This window comes from Ursus maritimus, unplaced genomic scaffold, assembly GCF_017311325.1.
Source record: "Ursus maritimus isolate PB19 unplaced genomic scaffold, ASM1731132v1 scaffold_9, whole genome shotgun sequence".
Classification (NCBI taxonomy): domain Eukaryota; kingdom Metazoa; phylum Chordata; class Mammalia; order Carnivora; family Ursidae; genus Ursus; species Ursus maritimus.
In genome coordinates, this window is record NW_024427107.1 from 379,097 (window position 1) to 397,968 (window position 18,872).

The following is an 18,872-nucleotide window of genomic DNA, read 5'->3' on the forward strand; positions in this document are numbered from 1 at the left end:
AGCTACAGTGTGTTCAAATATCTCTTCTAGACCTCTGTTTTTCTCCACCTCCTTGGGGATGCCGATGATTCTGACATTGGAATGTTTCATTGAGTCAGTAATCTCCCGTAACCTACATTCTTGCGATTGGATTTTTTTGAGCCAAGTTTCTATTTTAGCTTTCTCTTCTACTAACCTATCCTCCAATTTGCCAATACGTTCTTCTTCCTCATTCACCGTGGCCGTCAGAGCCTCTAGTTTTGACTGCATTGATTCATAGAATTTTTAATTTCTGCCAGATTCGCTCTCAAATATTTCCACCCTTAGAGATTCTATATTCTCGTTAATATTTTCGTTAATATTTTTTTCAAGTGTACACATCATCTTGACCATTGTTACTTTGAACTCCATTTCTGATAATTTGGTTATATCCATGTCCATCAGTTCAGTGACAGAGGCTATAGACTCATTGTCTTTTCTTTGCTTGGGGGGCTTTCTCCTTCTCGTCATTCTGATGAGGAGAGGTTGCGGGGTTGTCCAGAGCCCAAATTATTGACCAGGACCCAGGCAGTGTGCTCTTGTTTTATAGGGACCTTTGGGATGTGGGCTTCTTGTTCTTTCAGCCTGCCTTCTGGGGGCGGGGGCTGCCGTGCCGATATTCAGGCAGCCCTGTTTGGGTGGTGTCTCCCTGTCCCACAGAGGGGGGATGGGGATGGGTACATTGTGAGCCTGTATTTCCAAGCTTTTGTTCTCTGACCACTTTCCCTAGCGGTTTTCTGTGACTCTTTTGAGAGAGCAGCAGAGGCCATATCCTAGGGTCTGTCTCAGAACAGAGAGATCGCAGTCCGCTCTCCACTGACCTCTCCTGGCCTCTTTAACTCTGTTTGTGTGGTGCTGCTAAAAACCCTACAGCCTGCGTCCCAGCCCTCACTTACAGGGCCGGCAGGTCTCTGTCCTTTGTGTTTCTAACAGCGCTAGCCACCAGCTACACCCGCACGTGCTCCTGATCTCCCTGTTTCAGTGTGGTTCTCGTGCACTCCGGAGCGCATGTTTTCAGTTTGGGCGTGTGCGCGCCCTTCTGAGCTCCCGGTCTCAGTCTGTTCTCTCACCTCAAGTGAGTCCGAGAGTCCGGCCGCTCCCAAGTGCAGGTGGCTACTGCTTCTCGGCACCCAAGCGCGGAGGCTCCCTCCCCCTCCCCCCTGTCTTCCGATATCTGTGCACGGATTCATGGCTCCTTGCTCCGTACCTCATTACTCAGTGCTCGAAATTTGTAGAGATCCAGATGTATCTTCCTACGTCTCATGCTGATTCTGTGGGTTTTCTGGATGGTCTGGTACCTATCCAGCTCGGCTCAGGGGACGAGCTGAAAAAGGGGACCCCTGCTCCTCCGCCATCTTAACTTCCCCTCTACCTTAGCATAATACTTTCTAGTTCCATACACGTTGTTGCAAATGGCAAAATTTCATTCTTTTTGATGGCTGAGAAATATTTCAGTGTGTGTGTGTGTGTGTGTGTGTGTGTGTGTGTGTCGGTATGCGCGCGCACCTACCAGATCATCTTTATCCATTTTTCCTTCTGGGCTTTTTCCATATTTTGGGTATTGTGTACACTAGAGAGCTTTTAATACCCTTTTTCACCCTTGTATCTCCTTTCACAACCTGTACTTTTTTAGGCATTTCATTCTGTCTGGCTCTTGTCCCAGCTGTTATGTCTTGCCCTAGGTTACTATAGCCTATAATTGTTTCTTTAAATTCTTGGCAAGCTCTACATGGGAAGCTGTCCCTGCCTGGGAGATGCTCCAAGCTGTGTGGAATAAAGGGAAACCAAAACCCTTGCTTCAGTCCATAGGAAGCCACAAGACAGGTCCAAACACATGAGCATAATTATTTTACAATAAAGTCCATATTGTTCCCCTGGCAGTAGTAACATGTACCAGGAGTGTGGGCTGCTGTCTTCATGACCACTGCTGTCCTAGCGTGCAAGGGATGGTGGGTGTGCAATTAAAAATGCCATGGTGTTCTTTTACTGCAAAGGGGTAGTTGCTTTCTTCACCAAGCCTCTCCCTGTTGTATGTTTTCAACTAGGTTCCAGAGTTCATCCTTTTTGTTATTAAAGTACAATTTGTAAATTTCAGGTGTAGGTGATGAAGCAAATATTTGTTTATATTAGTGTTAGCAACGTTGGATAAGTTGGGGCCCTTTGACTTTGAGGTCGGAGTCACTTGAATTGTGGAATTTTAGTGCTTGATGGAATATTTGAGGTCATGCTATTAAATGCCTGCAGTTTACATATAGGGATATGGAGATTCAGATATTTCATTCATTGAACATCTTTGTTTAGTTGCTATTTACCAGGCGCTCATTCTTAGAATTATAAAGTCTGTGATGGAAGATCCTTAAAAAGATGTCCAGTATAATAGCCAATCACTTGTTCAGGTGTTAAGTAAATTGCTTCAGTATGCAATAGATGAGACCTTTGTCTCAAACTTTCAACTTTGTTGTACTGGCCTCTTTCAATTCTTCCCTAACACAGTAGGATAATAAAAACATGGATTACTGTTTCTTTTTGGATTTAATGTGCTTTATGGCTGACCACTTTGTCTTTATCTCTCACGGATTTAGAAACTTTTTGAAGAAGTGGCCTCAACTCATCTTAGCATTTCACTTGTTTTGTTTCTTTAGTGGTATTAATACAGTCCACTAAGTGGTCAGAGTGCCAGAACCTGCTTCAGGATTATGTGTTGTGTTTGTATGTGTGTGCTCACATGTTCATATTACAAATTCCAATATATTTTTGTTTTCTTCTCCCTTTTTTTGGTACCTGGAGAGCGCAATTTGTTTCTCTAGTTCAACTCTGATTTCTTTTGCAGTTTTGTTAGAATTCTTAACATTCCTTTTTTTCCCTCTGTTTTTTCAAACATAGCTCCTCAGGTTTGGATGTATATTCTAGGTTAATTCCTAAAATTTGAAAAAGAAAGTTTCTTTCTTTCTTTCTTTCTTTCTTTCTTTTCTTTCTTTTTCTTTTTTCTTTTTTTTTTTTTAAGATTTTTCTTTATTTATTTGTCAGAGAGCGTGTGCACAAGCAGGGGGAGCTGCAGGCAGTGGGAGAGCAAGGAGCTGGACTCCGGACTTGATCCCAGAACCTGGAATCATGACCTGAGCTGAAGGCAAACGCTTAACCTACTGAGCCATCCAGCCTTCCCCCCCAAATTATTCTTAAATCTAAACTTTATTTTACCTAATTAGTCATTCTTCTCCTATTCTTTATTAATCTCATTTGTGGCTTCTCTTTTGATCTGTGATGTACACCTCCTCTTATCTAGCTTACTGTCTCTCTTGTGAGGAGTTAGAGTTTTAGCCAGTTGCCCAGCTAGAGAGATTACTCCATGTAAGGTCACTCTCACCTCTGACACCAACTTCAGGCTCCCAGAATCCCAAAGCCAACCTCAAGCTGCATAATTCACTAAAAAGACTCACAGAACTTGCTGGGAGCTATTATACCCATGGTTACTGTTTATTATAAGGAAAGGATAGAGATTAAAATTATCCAAGGAAAGAAGCACATAGGGCAGAACCCAGTAAAGGTCTCAGACATGAAGCTTCTCTTGTTTTCTCTGGAGTTAGAATGGCTAATTTTCTGGTATGTATAGTGTGGTATATCAAGGAAGAACACCTGAGGCTTGGTGTTCAGAGTTTTTATTGGGGGCTTTGCTGTAGAGTAAATATTTGTGTCCCACCCTACTTATTATTGAAACCTCATCCCCAATATCCTAGTGTTTGGACATGAGCCCTTTTGGAAGTGATTAGGTTATGATGGTGGCGCTCTCATGAATGGGTTTAGTGCCCTTATTAAAGGGATTCCAGAGACATCATAATCCCTTCTGCCTTCTAAGGCTGTAGTCAGAAGATAGCATAAATTATGAAGTGAGCCTTCATTAGATATCACCAGCACCTGACACTGAACCTGCTGATGCCTTGATCTGGGACTTCCTGTCCTCCAGAATTGTGAGAAACATGTGTTTGTTGTTTATAAGGTATCTAGTTTATGGTATTTTGTTAGAGGAGCCTGAATAGACTCACCATTTTGTGGACATGATTGATTGCCCACATAGCTGATCTCTGTCTTCCATTTCTGCTTCTTCCGTGTGTGATCCAGAGCCCCCGTTCTAAATCATTACATTGTCTTTCTGGTCACCAGTCCCCATGCTAACACTATAGGGTATGGCTAGTCCCCACCCTAAATCACACTGTTAGACCATCCAGTGTAACTGAGGTCATCAGGCAAAGAAAGATACCCTATCAGCCATGATATTTCAAGGGTTTAGGGATTATTTCCCAGAAGCCAACAACAAAGGCCAGACCTCATTTTGAGTAAGGTTAAATTCTTTATTATACATTTGTCTTCTCATTTTTTCCTAAGAACTCCATTACTCATCATTGTCTTTCTTTTCACACTTTGAGAGCCCACATTTTAACAAACACAAATCCTCTTTTTCAATTCACAAATGTGCCTCACTGATGCACATTCAGTGTCCCCATTTTGAAGTATGTGATTCCTGTCCTATTTCACTCACAGAGTTACCATAAGGCTTGAATGAGAGAAGTTAAAAAATGATTTTTAGAATTAATCTTTACATCATACTGCCTTATACTAACTTCTGCTATTACTCTCATTCTGTGTTATTGTGTTTTGTAACATACCCATTGATCATATTTATTTCTTGAGGACAGGGTTCATGATTTATCTCTGTGTCTTCTGTGCTTGAACTATTATAAAGCCCAGTTTGCTGAATTTAGTTTTCAATAATAATAAAAATATATTGAAATTCTATTTGCTTTTAACCACCAGAACTGTATTTAGTTGTGCAGGTTGAGACCTGCAGTGCCCTCAGAGGCCCCATTCATAATTATGTCCTGAAAAATGTGTATTTATTATGATCCTCTTCCAGTAGATGGTAATAAGGTATCTTTCCTAACAAAATCAATATATTATGACAGTTTTCCAGTAGATGGAAGTATAGTGACTTGAGTAGGAGGATCTTTTTCTCATTTGCAGAAAGATGTGACCCTATTAAGACTATGGTCCTTGGGCTTAGACTAGTCTAGATTTTTATCCTGGCTCTGCCATTTATAGATGTATGATCTTAGGTAATCTCTTCAACACTTAGTTTTATGTATAACATAGGATTGGTACTATTTATTTCAGTCTACTATATCATCTAGAATCTTTATGAGGTAATATACATGACACATATGCTATAGTGTCTGGCACCTACTAAATTGTCTTAGTCTATTTGGGTTGCTTGTAACAGAATACCGTACGCTGAGTGGTTTATAAACAACACATTTGTTACAGTTCTGGAGGCAGGGAAGTTGAGGATGACGGCAATGGCACATTCAATGTCTGGTGAATGCCTGCTTCCGAGTTGATAGGCAGTCTCACATATTCCCATTTTAACTTGTGAATATTAATTAATTATTCTTCTGCCTTCTGTAATTATGGTCTATAGTACTATGATTACATAGGATTGTTATTAGTGCCAATTTAATCTTCATAATGGTCTTGAGGTAAGTATGTTATCTCCATTTTACAGATGCAGAAACTGTGTCTTGAGAAAAATCACTAACCTGGCTTAGTGTTAATGTGGCCAACGAGTAGCACAGGTCATTGAGAGCATTCTGACTGCACAACCTGAACATGTGGTTTGTAAGTTGTGTTCTACTTGTGAAATTGCCTTGATGTTTCTGTTCTCTGAGAGGGTAATAAATCAGGATATTTGGAACTAGGATTATCCTGGAAAATCCAGGACCTGTAGATAGCCATCACCAAATTTTTTCCCTCATGTAAGTTAAAACCAGCTTTCACCAGGAAACATTCTCTCATTAATTTATTTTTGAGTCCATCAACCCAATCTTGGTGTACTTTTTCCTCCACTCTAACGCATATTCTTAGAAGTTAGGTCATTGAAGGGGGAAAACTTTTTAGCTGTATACCTTCAGAATGCTCTGTGAATTACTTCAATTTGGGAGAAACATAAACTGAGTGCTATAGTTCAACTCAGTAGCTAGTGATTGAAGCCTAACTTAAACTGGACAAAGGTGCAAAAAATTGATGGATAGACTGCAGCTCACAGCAGCTGGGCAGCTGGGCTGCTCACATGGCCTGTAGCCTGGAGCACAACTTGTGCCTCTTCTCACTTTCTCAGGTTTCTTCATATGGTATAGGACAAGGATGCTGGCTGCTTTGGGGTCACATCCTTGACCAAGTTGGAAAGAAGAGAATCTTTTCCAGTAGCCTCGATTAGAAAAGTCCTAGAGAGGCCCTCTGACTGATTCAGCTTGTGTCTCATGGCATCCCTGGACCAGTCACTGTGGCCCCAGGCTGATGTCCTGTGACAATGGCCAGGTGGGATGCCTAAAACTGTGGTAATAGGGGTCTGCTTTGTCACTAGAAGAAAAAAAAAAGATGGCTGGGTGAGAAGGCCAGTGAAGCTGCCATTTTAAGTGCCTCCTCTATGGCTGAGTAAACACTGGAGAGAGACAGATACATGATTACTAACAGTGTAAAAGAAGCTGTGGTGGAGGTATTGTTTGTTACATTTGATGGATAAAATGGAAATGTAGTATACTGAATTTCCCCTAAGCTTATGCCTACTCTCTGATTTACTTTAGATATCATTAGCATCTGTAAACCAATGATGATTAGTATGATAAATAACTTACATATTCATTCAGCAGTCATTTTAATGAGTACCTCTATGTGGGGAGCACTGTGCACTGAGGTGATGAGATGATTAGACACATGTCTCCTTCTGCTATTGTTCTAATGGAAGGAGTAGAATAAACTGGAGACATGATAGCTTCACAGAAGGAGGTATGTATGTGGAGGTATTGGGGGATATTTCATGGAAGAGAAGAGCATTAATCTGTGGCAGAGTTGGAGAGACTGAAGGGAATGGAGAGGTGATTTCCAGCAAAGAGCGCCATGGATGCAGTTACGGTGGTGGAAATGTGTAGGCTCTGTTGAATGTGAAGGAGAATAGATTGATTGGGGGAGTGGAGGGGAAGGCTGAAAAGTAAGGTTGAAGGCCAGGCTAGCTGGTATCTGAACTATGACTTAGGCTTTCATGTCGCCAGATTTGTGGGAGAGTTTCTCTCACCACAGCCTGAGCTACTGGAGAGCAGGGTCTTTTTTGCTCATCTTGTATCCCTGAGGCCCAGCAGAGTGTCTGCATGCACTGGGCACTCAATAAATGTTGACTGAAGATAAGAACATCATATTTCTGTCATTTATATTAATTAGAGGGTTCTAGTCCCTAAAGAATCTGAGTATGGATGAAATCTAGAAAAGTAAAGGACCAGTCAAATGTAACCAAAGCAGTGAGTGACAGGCCTGAGAAATGTTCTGTTAACTGAGGGAAGGAAAGACCTCTGAAGAAACAAATGGGCAAGTATTTGATAGAATGAGCTCTGAGCATCACAGCGCTTGCTAACTAGCCAACTTGATTAAAACTTTCTATCTGTTCCTCAGACTTGAGGGTCCCTGAGTCACTATCTCTTCTTAATGTAGGTAAATTCCTGGTTGCAAAAACTTTTATGTTCTTCAAGTATATGGCTTGAGCCACTGGGATTTATTCAGATACTCAAGAAAACTCCCCTTTGCATTCAGTTAGACATCTTATTTGTTCCCCAAAATTATTAAATGATACTCCAAACAAATACTATTTAGAAACTTTCCAGGGGGAGCAGCCCAAAGATGTATGGTGGCATGCATTTAGTTTTTTAGGGAGTAAAGTTTCAAAATGAATAAATAAAATTCATAAACATGGTGTACCTAAAGAAATGAAAAACTGAACAGAGCAGCAATAAGAAGGAAAAGTGGTCTCTGAGGGGCTGGATAGTAAAGCAATGAAGCAATGAAACACTTTTTGTATTTTAACAACTTCAATTGCTTCCTTTCAAAGTTCTATTCAAAGTATAGTCGATCCTCATTATTCAGATTCTGTATCTACAAATTTCCCTCTTTACCCAAATTTATTTGTGATCCCCAATTCAATGCTTGTGGTGCTTTTATAGCAATTTGTGGGCATGTGTAGAGCAGAGAAAAATTTGAGTCATTTGATGTGTAAGTTCTCGGTTGAGGTCAAACAAGGGCTCATTCTGCCTGCTTGTTCCAGCTCTTAAACTGTAAACAAGTGTGTCCTTTCTTGGTCTACTTAATGCCATGTTTTTCACAGTTTTGTGCTTTGTGTGATTTCAGTGTGTAAAATGGCCCCCAACCGTAGTACTGAGGTGCTGTGTAGTGTCCCTGAGTGCAGAACAGCTGTGATGTGCCTTACAGAGAAAATTCGTGTTAGATCAGCTTTGTTCAGGTATGAGTTACAGTGCTGTTGCCCATGAGTTCAATGTTAAAGAATCAACTATATATTTTAAATAAGTTGTTTTTAAGCAGAAACACACATAAAATAAGGTTGTATACTGACAGGAATCCACCCTGTATTTCCCCTAGGAATAGTGGTTCAGTATTTGCTAATTCATTGTTTGTGGTGACTTTATGGAATGATAACTATATGAATAATAAGAATCGACTGTGTTTCTCCTCTTCTTGCTGGGATCATCCTGGGCTTACGTAGTTATTTTGTGGTTTTTTTTTTTAACTTTTATTTTGACAGAATTTCAAACTTAAAGAAAAGTTGCAAGAATGGTGTAATGAAGTTTCTTACGGTGGAACTGTAGATAGGTTAAATAGTGTCCTCTACAAACTCCGTCCTCCTGGAACTCCAGAATGTAGCCTTATTTGGAGACAGGACCTTTGCAGATATAATTAGTTAAGATGAAGTTATATTGCATCAGGGTGAGCGCTAAATCCAATGAGTTGTGGCAAGAGGACATACACAGAGAGATGGAGAGAAGGCCACGAGATGAGAGAGGCAGAGATGGGAATGATGCAGCCACAATCTGAGGAAGGCAAGGATTGCTGGGAGAAAGAGGCCAGGAAAGATTCTTCCCTGGAACCTTCAGAGGGTCTAACACCTTCATTTTGGACTTCTTGGCTGCAGAATTGTGAGAATAATTTTGTCTTAAGCCAGTAAGTTTCTGGTCATTTGTTACAGCAACCCTAGGAAACTAATACAACCCTTTACTCCATTTCACTAGATTATTTTTTGCCTCTCTCTCTGTCTTTCTTTTCCTCTTTCTCCCCCTCCTTCTCTTCTTCTCTCTTTCTCTCCTTATGCATGTGTCTATCAGTTTTTTTTTTCTGTACCTCTACCCCATTTATTTCCTAGAATAAGAATATCCTCTTACATAAACATGGCATAATTACAAAAATAGGAAATTAAAAACTGATACAATATTATTATCTAGTCAACAGTTCATATTCAGATTTTATCAATTGCCTAATAATGACCTTTTTCTCTGGTCCAAGATCCAATCCAGGATCATACATTTAATTTCCTTTCCATGCCTCTTTAATCTTCTGTTAATCTGAAACAGTTCTTCAGACTTTCTTTGTACTTCTTGACCTTGTTGAGGTGTACAGTCCAGTTATTTTGGTCTTGACTGATATTTCCCCCAGTTTAGATTTAGGTTATGCCTTTCTGGTAGGAATACCACAGAAATCTTGTGTTCTCAGTCCCTCCTATTAAGAGGCACGTGATGCTGATTCCTTGATTAAGGTGGTGTCTGACAAGTTTCCCCACTGTAAAGTTTTTCCTTTTGGAATTAATAAGTAATTTGTGGGGAGATGCTTCATGAGCATATAGATATCCTCTGCATCATTAAACTGTCACCTACTAGTTTCAGCTTTCATTGATGATTTTCTCAATCCACTGTTCCTATCAATGTAGACTCATTCCTATTTTATTCAATAGGTTATAATCCTTTACTATCATTATTTATTTGATACAGGAATGTTCCATATTTGGCCAGTGAGAGGCCGTTCATGCAGGCTCCTTTGTCCTTATGACAAGTTCTCATTCCTTGAGTGCTTTCTTACTCTCTGGTTCAAGATACTTCAGGCTCATCTTGAACTTCCCTATCCCATCCCATTCCATGTCACCCATTTCTTTACAGAGGTGACCTGGGCTGATTTAATGCACTGAAGAGTATTCTGGAGTTAAAAAAAAAAAAAAGGCTCAAAAGAGACCAAATGTTATCTTCCTCTTTATTTATTGTTCTAGTTAACGAAGTGAACCTCTTCAGAGCTGTCAGGGGAAACTGCATCTAGTGGGAGGGTAAATACTCTCTTGAGGATTGATGCTTCTTCCTTTTGTAGTGCTGCCCTGCCATAGGAATTTCTACATAAAGAGGAATATGCTTAGTGCTCTTACGTGTTGAAATACTATCTATGTTATGGCTGAATTTGTTTTTATGGATTTGTTACGGAAGTTTTAATGGTGTATTTTAATCTTAACTTACTATTATTTTTGACCACAGTGGTGTTGATTTGGGGTTTTTTGTGTTATTCAGGTGATCAACTCATAGTAGTTGACCTTAATTTGATTTGTGATGCAAATCTAAAAGATTTTCCTTAAATAAAATGCAAATTTAAAGTCTTATGAAATGAATACATGTCTGTTGTAGACATTTGTTAAAAAAAAAAGGAAAACTTATGCAAAAACATTTGGAGAAAATAAATCAATGTTATCACTGTTTCTAGATAAACTCCTTCACTCACATTTTCTTCCTTTGAGTATCTTTTTTTTTTTTTTTAAGATTTTATTTATTTATTTGACAGAGATAGAGAGATAGAGACAGCCAGCGAGAGAGGGAACACAAGCAGGGGGAGTGGGAGAGGAAGAAGCAGGCTTCCAGTGGAGGAGCCTGATGTGGGGCTCGATCCCAGAATGCTGGGATCACGCCCTGAGCCGAAGGCAGACGCTTAATGACCGAGCCACCCAGGCGCCCCATTCCCTTGAGTATCTTAAATACACTTTTCTGTTTTTTTCTGGCATAAAGTTGCTGTCAACACCCTATGATAAGGTAATTTTTATTCACTTGTAAGTCATTTGTTCCTTTTCCTAAATGTTCAAAGAGTTTGTTTAAAAGTATAGGATATATCTTGGTTTTGATTGCTTCTGGGTCGATATTACCAGGTGTGTGGTATGCTTCAATATGCAGTTTCCTTTTTTTTAAGATTTCAGGAATGTTTTTTTTGTTTGATATTTGTTCTGTCCCAATATCTTGATTTTCTTCTTCTTCAGGGATTGCTATTATTGTATGTTGGATCACAAGAGAGACTTGATTGATTACTGTTTCTCTTGAATGCTTTTACTTTCTTTGTTAGAGGTGGGTGAACTTTAAAATTTCCTCCTTATTACTTTCTTAAGATATTATCTGTGATAGCTACTTGCTCTTGGATTCCTTCCAGTTTAGTCTTTTTCCTGAGCTGATTTTTTTCCGTGTTGAGAGAATATTTTTTGTTTCAAGTTTTTATTTGAATCCCAGTTAGCTAACATACAGTGTAATATTAATTTCAGGATTAGAATTTAGTGATTCATCACTTACATACAATACCCAGTGTTCATCACAAGTGTCCTCCTTAATCCCTATCACCCATTTAACCCTTTCCCCCACCCACCTCCCCCCAGAAACCCTCAATTTGTTCTCTGTAGTTAAGAACCTATTTTATAGTTTGTGTCTCTTTCTTTTTCTCTATCCCTTATGTTCATCTGTTTATTTCTTAAATTCCACATATGAATGAAATCATTAGGTATTTGTCTTTCTCTGACTGGCTTATTTCACTCAGCATAACATACTCTGGCTCTATCCATGTTGTTGTAAATGGCAAGATTTCATTCTTTTTCATGGCTGAGTAACATTCCATTGTATGTATATGCGTTTGTGTATATATTCATTCCATTCTATGTACATTGTATATACATGTATATATACCACATCTTTTTTATCCATTCATTTGCGGATGGACATTTGGGCTTGTTCCCTCAGCTGATTTTTTAACTTTATTCTACTGCTTAAGTTTTGTTACTTCATTTCTGATTTTTTATAATCTAAATGTGTTGTCTTATATTGAAATAGTAGGTTACACTTTTTCTGTTCTATCAGCATGTCTTTTTTTTTTTTTAAGATTTTATTTATTTATTCAACAGAGATAGAGACAGCCAGCGAGAGAGGGAACACAAGCAGGGGGAGTGGGAGAGGAAGAAGCAGGCTCATAGTGGAGGAGCCTGATGTGGGGCTTGATCCCATAACGCCGGGATCACGCCCTGAGCTGAAGGCAGATGCTTAACCACTGTGCCACCCAGGTGCCCCTATCAGCATGTCTTTAATGTGCTTTCTTTGTGTGTTGGGATGTTATTCTGCTCCATTCTGTTTTTTTCTAGTTATAACTTTGTATTGGGTTTAACCTTGATCCTTTTATATTGCCTGTTTTTATGTTATAGTTTCTGTGAATTTTTAGAAGGCGGCAGAATTGAAAATAGCTTTTATAATTTCTGTTGTTTTCTTGTAGTTTGCAAAAATATGGCCATTTGTTTATTTGTTATTTAGATATTTTCTGGCTCTGTTTCCTTCCTCCACTTCATCTGGCCCTTTTCTTTTCCTTGTCTCTACCATCCTTGTGCTGCTGAGCAGATTCAGCTGCCAGCAGTTTTTCTGCAATGTGAGGCTTGGTCCAAGAAGGTAGTCCTGGCTCACCAGTGCTGAGTGTCCTAGACTGCTTCTACTCCTTTGGATCTCCTTGGGTGGAACCCTTGTCCTCACCCTGTTTCAGCTACCATTTCATTCTCAGATTGCCTCCTTGACTTCCTAGTGATTACCACATGTCTATGTACTCAGATCCTCCTTTGCTCCTTTACTTCTCTCAGCTTTGCTCTCAGATAGAATCATATGCAGGACTTTTGGAGGATTGAATATTTGTCCTCACCTATTTGTATTTTGGAATTTGTTCTCTAATTGTAGATGTTTATGTGCTTTCTTGTTACTTTTTTTTACATGGGGATTCAGAGACATTCAAAAGTTGTGCCTTCACCATTGCCATTCCTGGGTTTCCACAGTGTTGTCAACTTAATGTATATTTAATGAAGTTGATTTAATTTTTGTTTTTTTTCTTTAAAAACCATCTCCACAGAGAAAAAGAAATTGGGATGTAGAATACCCATCCTTTCCAAGAGGAAGTTCACTGAAATTCAGAAGAGCAGGTCTCAGGACAGTGGGGGCAACTGCTTCCCTCTCTGAAGCATGGCTCAGATGTGGAGAAGGATTTCAGGACACTTCTGGGACTCTGGTAAAGTAATTATAAAATTGTTTTCCTTGAATGCCAAAGGATACTTAGATTCCTGAGTGTTTAGGCCATTGTAATTATATTTCTTTGGAATTCCCTTTCTTATTTCAGGACATAGTAATTGGTACAGTCTTTTTTTTTTTTTTTTTTTTAAATCAGAAAGGGGGAGAGTGAGCGAGCACAAGTAGGGGGAGTGGCAGGCAGAGGGAGAAACAGGCTCCCCACTGAGCAAGGAGCCCAATGTGGGACTGGATCCCAGGACCTTAGTATCATGACCCGAACTGAAGGCAGCCGCTTAACCGGCTGAGCCACCCAGGCTTCCCGGTACAGTCTTCTTTTTTCAGCCTTGAATTCCTTTTGTAATTATGGCAAGTTAGTAATCACCTCTTTTTGCCAGGCTCAACCTATGTACTTCTTAGTAAATGTGGGATACCTACTGAGAAGTTTCTTAGAAGATCAAATCTTTGAACACCCTACTCTTCACAAGAAGTATATTTATGAAATGCTTGTATGCTCAGGATCTTTTGGCAACAAGATATTCTGGTTAATTTTTGTATATACGCTAATTTTGAAATACAGATATGTACAAAATGGAATACTGTTATAAACTCTTAATGGTTAGTTCTCTGTTTAGATTCTGGTAAAATAAGAAAATACATTTATATATATATGAGGAGTATGTGCTTTGGGAATACTTATTGGTAAATATAAATAAAAGAGAGACATATTTTAAGGAAGGTATAGTTTAAGGTTTTGAGTATTTTACAAAATATTTTTGGTTTTAGCCCTTGTCACATAAATTATTACATTATTATTATTATTATTATTATTATTGTCATCTTCCTGCAGTCATTAACAGCTGAAAAGAAGATTGTTACAGAAAAGCACCTCGAATTATCCCCTAGACCCAAGAAAGGTAATATTTTGTTGATTTCTTGACAGAAAAGGTATAAAGCTAATATATCCTTCTTTGATTTATTTACATAGTTTGGATAGACTATATATTTATGGTTTAAAAACATCAAAATGTAGAAAGGTAATTTTTGAGAACTCTCTCATTTTTGTCACCATCTACCCCATTTTTTTCTTGCCTCCTATAGATAATTATTAATTTTTTTTATGTGTCCTTCCTGGGTTTACTGTTATCAGCAGAGCCTGGTAGGTTAGCTTAGGCTCACAGCTCCAGGAATTTAAAAAATTCTGACTTGGGAAGTAACAGTTATGGCCTATGATAAAAGGACTGTACTGTTTCAGGCAATTAAATTCTTACTTGGTGAATTGGTTAGGGAAAGCTTTCAGATACAGATAGTAGGAAACTTTTAGAAGTGTTTGAAGAAATAGGGTTGAATTTATCTCCTGCAACAAGAAGTTCAGGGAGTCAGACGTGTTCTGAGTTCTGCAGCCTTAGTGTGGAGTTTGTTCTTGTGGTCATGAGGTGGAAGCTAAATTCTCTGGGCCTAGTTCTCAGGAAGACTGCAGGTTCTGAGGATTTTCTTCAGGTATACTTTTTTTCTGGGAAAGAATTCCCCCGCAGGATCTCTACCTTTGGCCAGAATCTGTTATATAGGGTCACCTCTACTAAAGGACTTAAGTGAAAGTAAAGATTTTTAAATATTTATGTTGCTGCTCAAATAAGATTGGGTTTTTGTTAGTAAGGAAGAAAAGGGGGTATCAGGGAGGTTGCTGGCTCTGCTGCCACACTCAGTGGGTAGGCAAGGAAAGTCAGTGCTTGAGACCTTAGGGATCTCCTTTGGCCGCTTAGGGTCCTGACTATGTGATCTTGGGAAAGAAGCTAAACACACTAAGCCTCAGTTTCTTCATCTGGGAAATGCGTATAAGAATGTGTGCCTCGGGGCGCCTGGGTAGCGCAGTCGTTAAGCATCTGCCTTCGGCTCAGGGCGTGATCCTGGCGTTCTGGGATCGAGTCCCACATCAGGCTCCTCGGCTGGGAGCCTGCTTCTTCCTCTCCCTCTCCCCTACTGTGTTCCCTCTCTCGCTGGCTGTCACTCTGTCACATAAATAAATAAAATCTTTAAAAAAAAAAAAAAAAGTATGCCTCACTGGGTTATTTGTAACCAAAAAAAAAGTAATAAAATGTCTATTTCAAAGGCTTGCACTTAGTAGTTGCTTAATTGATGGCAGCAATTGCTGTTATGTCCGATGGCAAGAAGAGATGTGTGAAAGCCTGCTAAAAATTCTGTGGAGTGGGAAAACTTTTTGTGAATAAGAGCTATATAATTATTTCACTAATATTTAGGGGGTTCTTTTTATGAAAACGAAAAATAAAATTTCCCCAATTTTTTAAATTCATAAAACACTATGTTATAAACTGGCACGTCTTTTGTAATTCCATAATCTTCTGATGGAACTGCAGAATTTAACTTTTCTTGTTATTAGTGCCAAATGCTGTGATTTTCAAAGATCGATTTAATTCTGATTTCTAAACTGTCATAATATATGTAGAAAAGATTTTCTTTTACAGATATGGCTGTTATATTTTTCTGGTGATTTTAAGTAAGTATAGCCAAATTCAACTTGAAGAGAAAAAGAAATATAAAATAAGCTGTGACCTTGTGTTTAATTAAAAAAGATCTTTTGGGTTGATTTCCCTGTGCCGATATATACTCGACCCAGCCTGCTGTACTTTGTACACCATAGAATGATCGATATATTCTGAAAGGCTGGAAGAGCTTTTGTCAGTGTATAATTACTTTATTTACAGCATAAGTGCTTGTTAAGGCAAGAAAGTATTGTTAATAATTTAACAAAAATTTGAAAACAAATTGATAGGAAGGAGGGACTCAAGGTATTTCCTAGAACTGGTTCATTTTTTAAATAGTAGCTTTTTTTTTCTTTTCTTTTTAGAGAGGGAGAGAGAGGGGTGCAGCAGAGGGAGAGGGAGAGAGAGAATCTTAAGTAGGCTCCATGTCCAGTGTGGAGCCCGACGTGGGGCTTGATCTCACGACCCTGAGATCATGACCTGAGCTGAAACCAAGATTGGACCCACAACTGACTGAGCCACCCAGGCATCCCAATAGTAGCTTCTAAAGTATTAGTTTAAGACATATTAACAGAAATTTTAGGGTGTGGAAGTAATATATATATTTTTAAGATTTTATTTATTTATTTGACAGAGAGAGGGACAGCCAGCGAGAGAGGGAACACAAGCAGGGGGAGTGGGAGAGGAAGAAGCAGGCTTTTCCCGCTGAGCCGGGAACCCGATGGGACTCGATCCCAGGTCCCTGGGGTCATGCCCTGGGCTGAAGGCAGACGCTTAATGACTGAGCCACCCAGGCGCCCCTGGCAGTAATATTTTTGTGAGAGCTGGGAAGCAGAAGTGGGGGAACATACTTTTGCAGAGTGTGCACAAAAGGGAAGATACATCTCCATGTCTCTATTTCCTCATCTGTAAGGCACTGTAACCAGAGAAGACTGAATAGGGGAGGCAACAGGCAATGGGAAATAGTGGGAGAAGGAAGACAAAGGAAGATTATACACTTGAAATAAGAGACTGGAACCTTTGTAGATGATTTTCCTTAAAAAGTAGAACTTAAAAAAAAAAAATCTGTATGCTTACCAAAGTGAAAGTATAAAATAAAAAGGAACTAGTTTTTTTTTTTTTTCCTTAAATGCCCTACAGATTGTTTTCTTAAAATTTTGTTATTGAGGTCAGAAATCTGCTCCTTGAGAGGCATCACTAAATTTTTTTGTTTTATTTGTTGAACTGCTTTTCTCCTCTTTGGACCATTGGTTTCCTAAGGGCGGAGATTTCTCTATTGCTCTTCTATATATCCTAGGTGTATTAGTTTGCCAGGGCTGCCATAATAAAGTACCAGTAATAAAGTATGCTAACTGGGTAGTGTGAATAACAGAAACTTATTATCTCACAGCCCTAGAGGCTAGAAGTCCAAAATGAAGGTATTAGCAGAATTAGTTCCTTCTAGGATCTGCTCTAGGCTTCTTTCCTTGGCTTATAATGGTTGTCTATCCATGTGTTTCTTCACACTGTCTACACTCCCCACATGTCTCCAAATTTTTCCTTTCCTATAAGGACACTTGTCATATTGGAATAACTTGATCACCTCTGTAAAGACCCTCTCTCCAAATAATCACATTCTGGGATGCTGGAGTGTTAGAACTTTAACATATGAATGACTTTTGGGGTAACACAATTCAGCCTGTAATACTACCTGCTAGCACAATGTCTGGTTTGCAAAGGGTGCCCAGAAATGTTTACCTGTTGTAGCTATTCTCATAGTCTAACTGATGTCCTTCCTAGAATTTCATTGGAATGGGTCTTGATTTCAAGGGTGCCCTTTTCAGCAAATAAAATGAGTTGCTAATAAATTCCTGGTAGTGGTTTTATCTACATAAATTTTAAAGTGTCTGTAATTCATGGGTTTATGAATTCCATGAATTCATTATGTAATCTGAAAATAGTGATAACTTTACTTCCTTCCTGTCTTAGTCTGATCAGACTAATAGACCAATACACCAATAATACCATAGACTAGGTAGCTTATAAATGGCAGAAATTGGTCCAGTATATTCAGGGTCTGGTGAAGTCTCACTTCCAGGTTCATGACTGTACCATCTTGCTGTGGACTCATATGGAGGAAGGGGCCAGGAATCTCTCTGGGGGCTTCTTATATAGATCACTAATCCCATGCATGAGGGCTCCACCCTCATTACCTAATCACCTCCAAGTCCCCACATCTTAATCCCACACACTGGGGAATAGGTTTCAGCACTGTGAATTTTAAGGGATACAAACGTTCTGTCTGTAGTATTTCACTCCTTCCTTTTCAGTTTACTTTTCCAGATGCATAATAATATAAGGGACTGATATGATGTCTTTTGCAAGTAAATACACAGCTTAGTTTTTATTAGCTATTTAAATCAATAAGGATGAACATTATTTTTAATTTTATCTTTGAGGGTAGACAAGTTTAGTAATTCTGGATGTTCATGGCACCAAGTATGTGCTCAGTAAATCTTTACAATTATTTTATGTTTTTGCGCCTTTTACTGCAAGTGCTGTTTTTTCAGACATCATTTTGTCAGTGAATCTCTTTTCCTGATCAACACGAAGTGGAGCATTGCTTTTTTTGTGCCACTGTTATACTGTGACATACCTCGAATATAATATTTAATTTTTCTTGTTATGATTTGTGTTGTCTTGCAAACCATACGTTCCTTGAGGGAGGAGTTTTCTTATTTTTCTGTTTCCTCAAGGCTTACTCATCAGTTGTTATGTAAATATGTATTGAGAGAAGCCATTTAACTTCTGAACCGATTAACTCTACTAAGAACTTGAATTATAATATCTAACTTCTTTTATTTAATTTTATTTTAAAATTTTTTAAATTTTATTTTTTTATAATAATTTTTAATTATGTTATGTTAGTTACCATACAGTACATCCCTAGTTTTGATTTAAAGTTCCAGGATTCATTACTTGTGTATAACACCCAGTGCACCATGCAATACATGCCCTCCTTAATACCCATCACCAGCCTATCCCAATCCCCACCCCCCTCCCCTCTGAAGCCCTCAGTTTGTTTCCCAGCGTCCATAGTCTCTCATGGTTCATTCCCCCTTCTGTTTACCCCTTCTTCATTCTTCCCTTCCTTCTCCTAATGATCTTCCTA

General features: G+C 38.9%; 1 protein-coding gene across 2 annotated transcripts in view; it reads left to right on the forward strand.

Moving 5' to 3' along the window:
* Positions 1-18,872, forward strand: part of SPIDR (scaffold protein involved in DNA repair) — a 481,232-nt gene that overhangs the window by 12,371 nt on the left and 449,989 nt on the right. For both annotated transcript variants that reach the window (XM_008706671.2, XM_008706670.2), the window contains exons 2-3: positions 13,069-13,224; positions 14,071-14,137. In XM_008706671.2, coding sequence (XP_008704893.1) covers positions 13,069-13,224; positions 14,071-14,137 — 223 coding nt within the window. The remainder of the gene's footprint in view (positions 1-13,068; positions 13,225-14,070; positions 14,138-18,872) is intronic.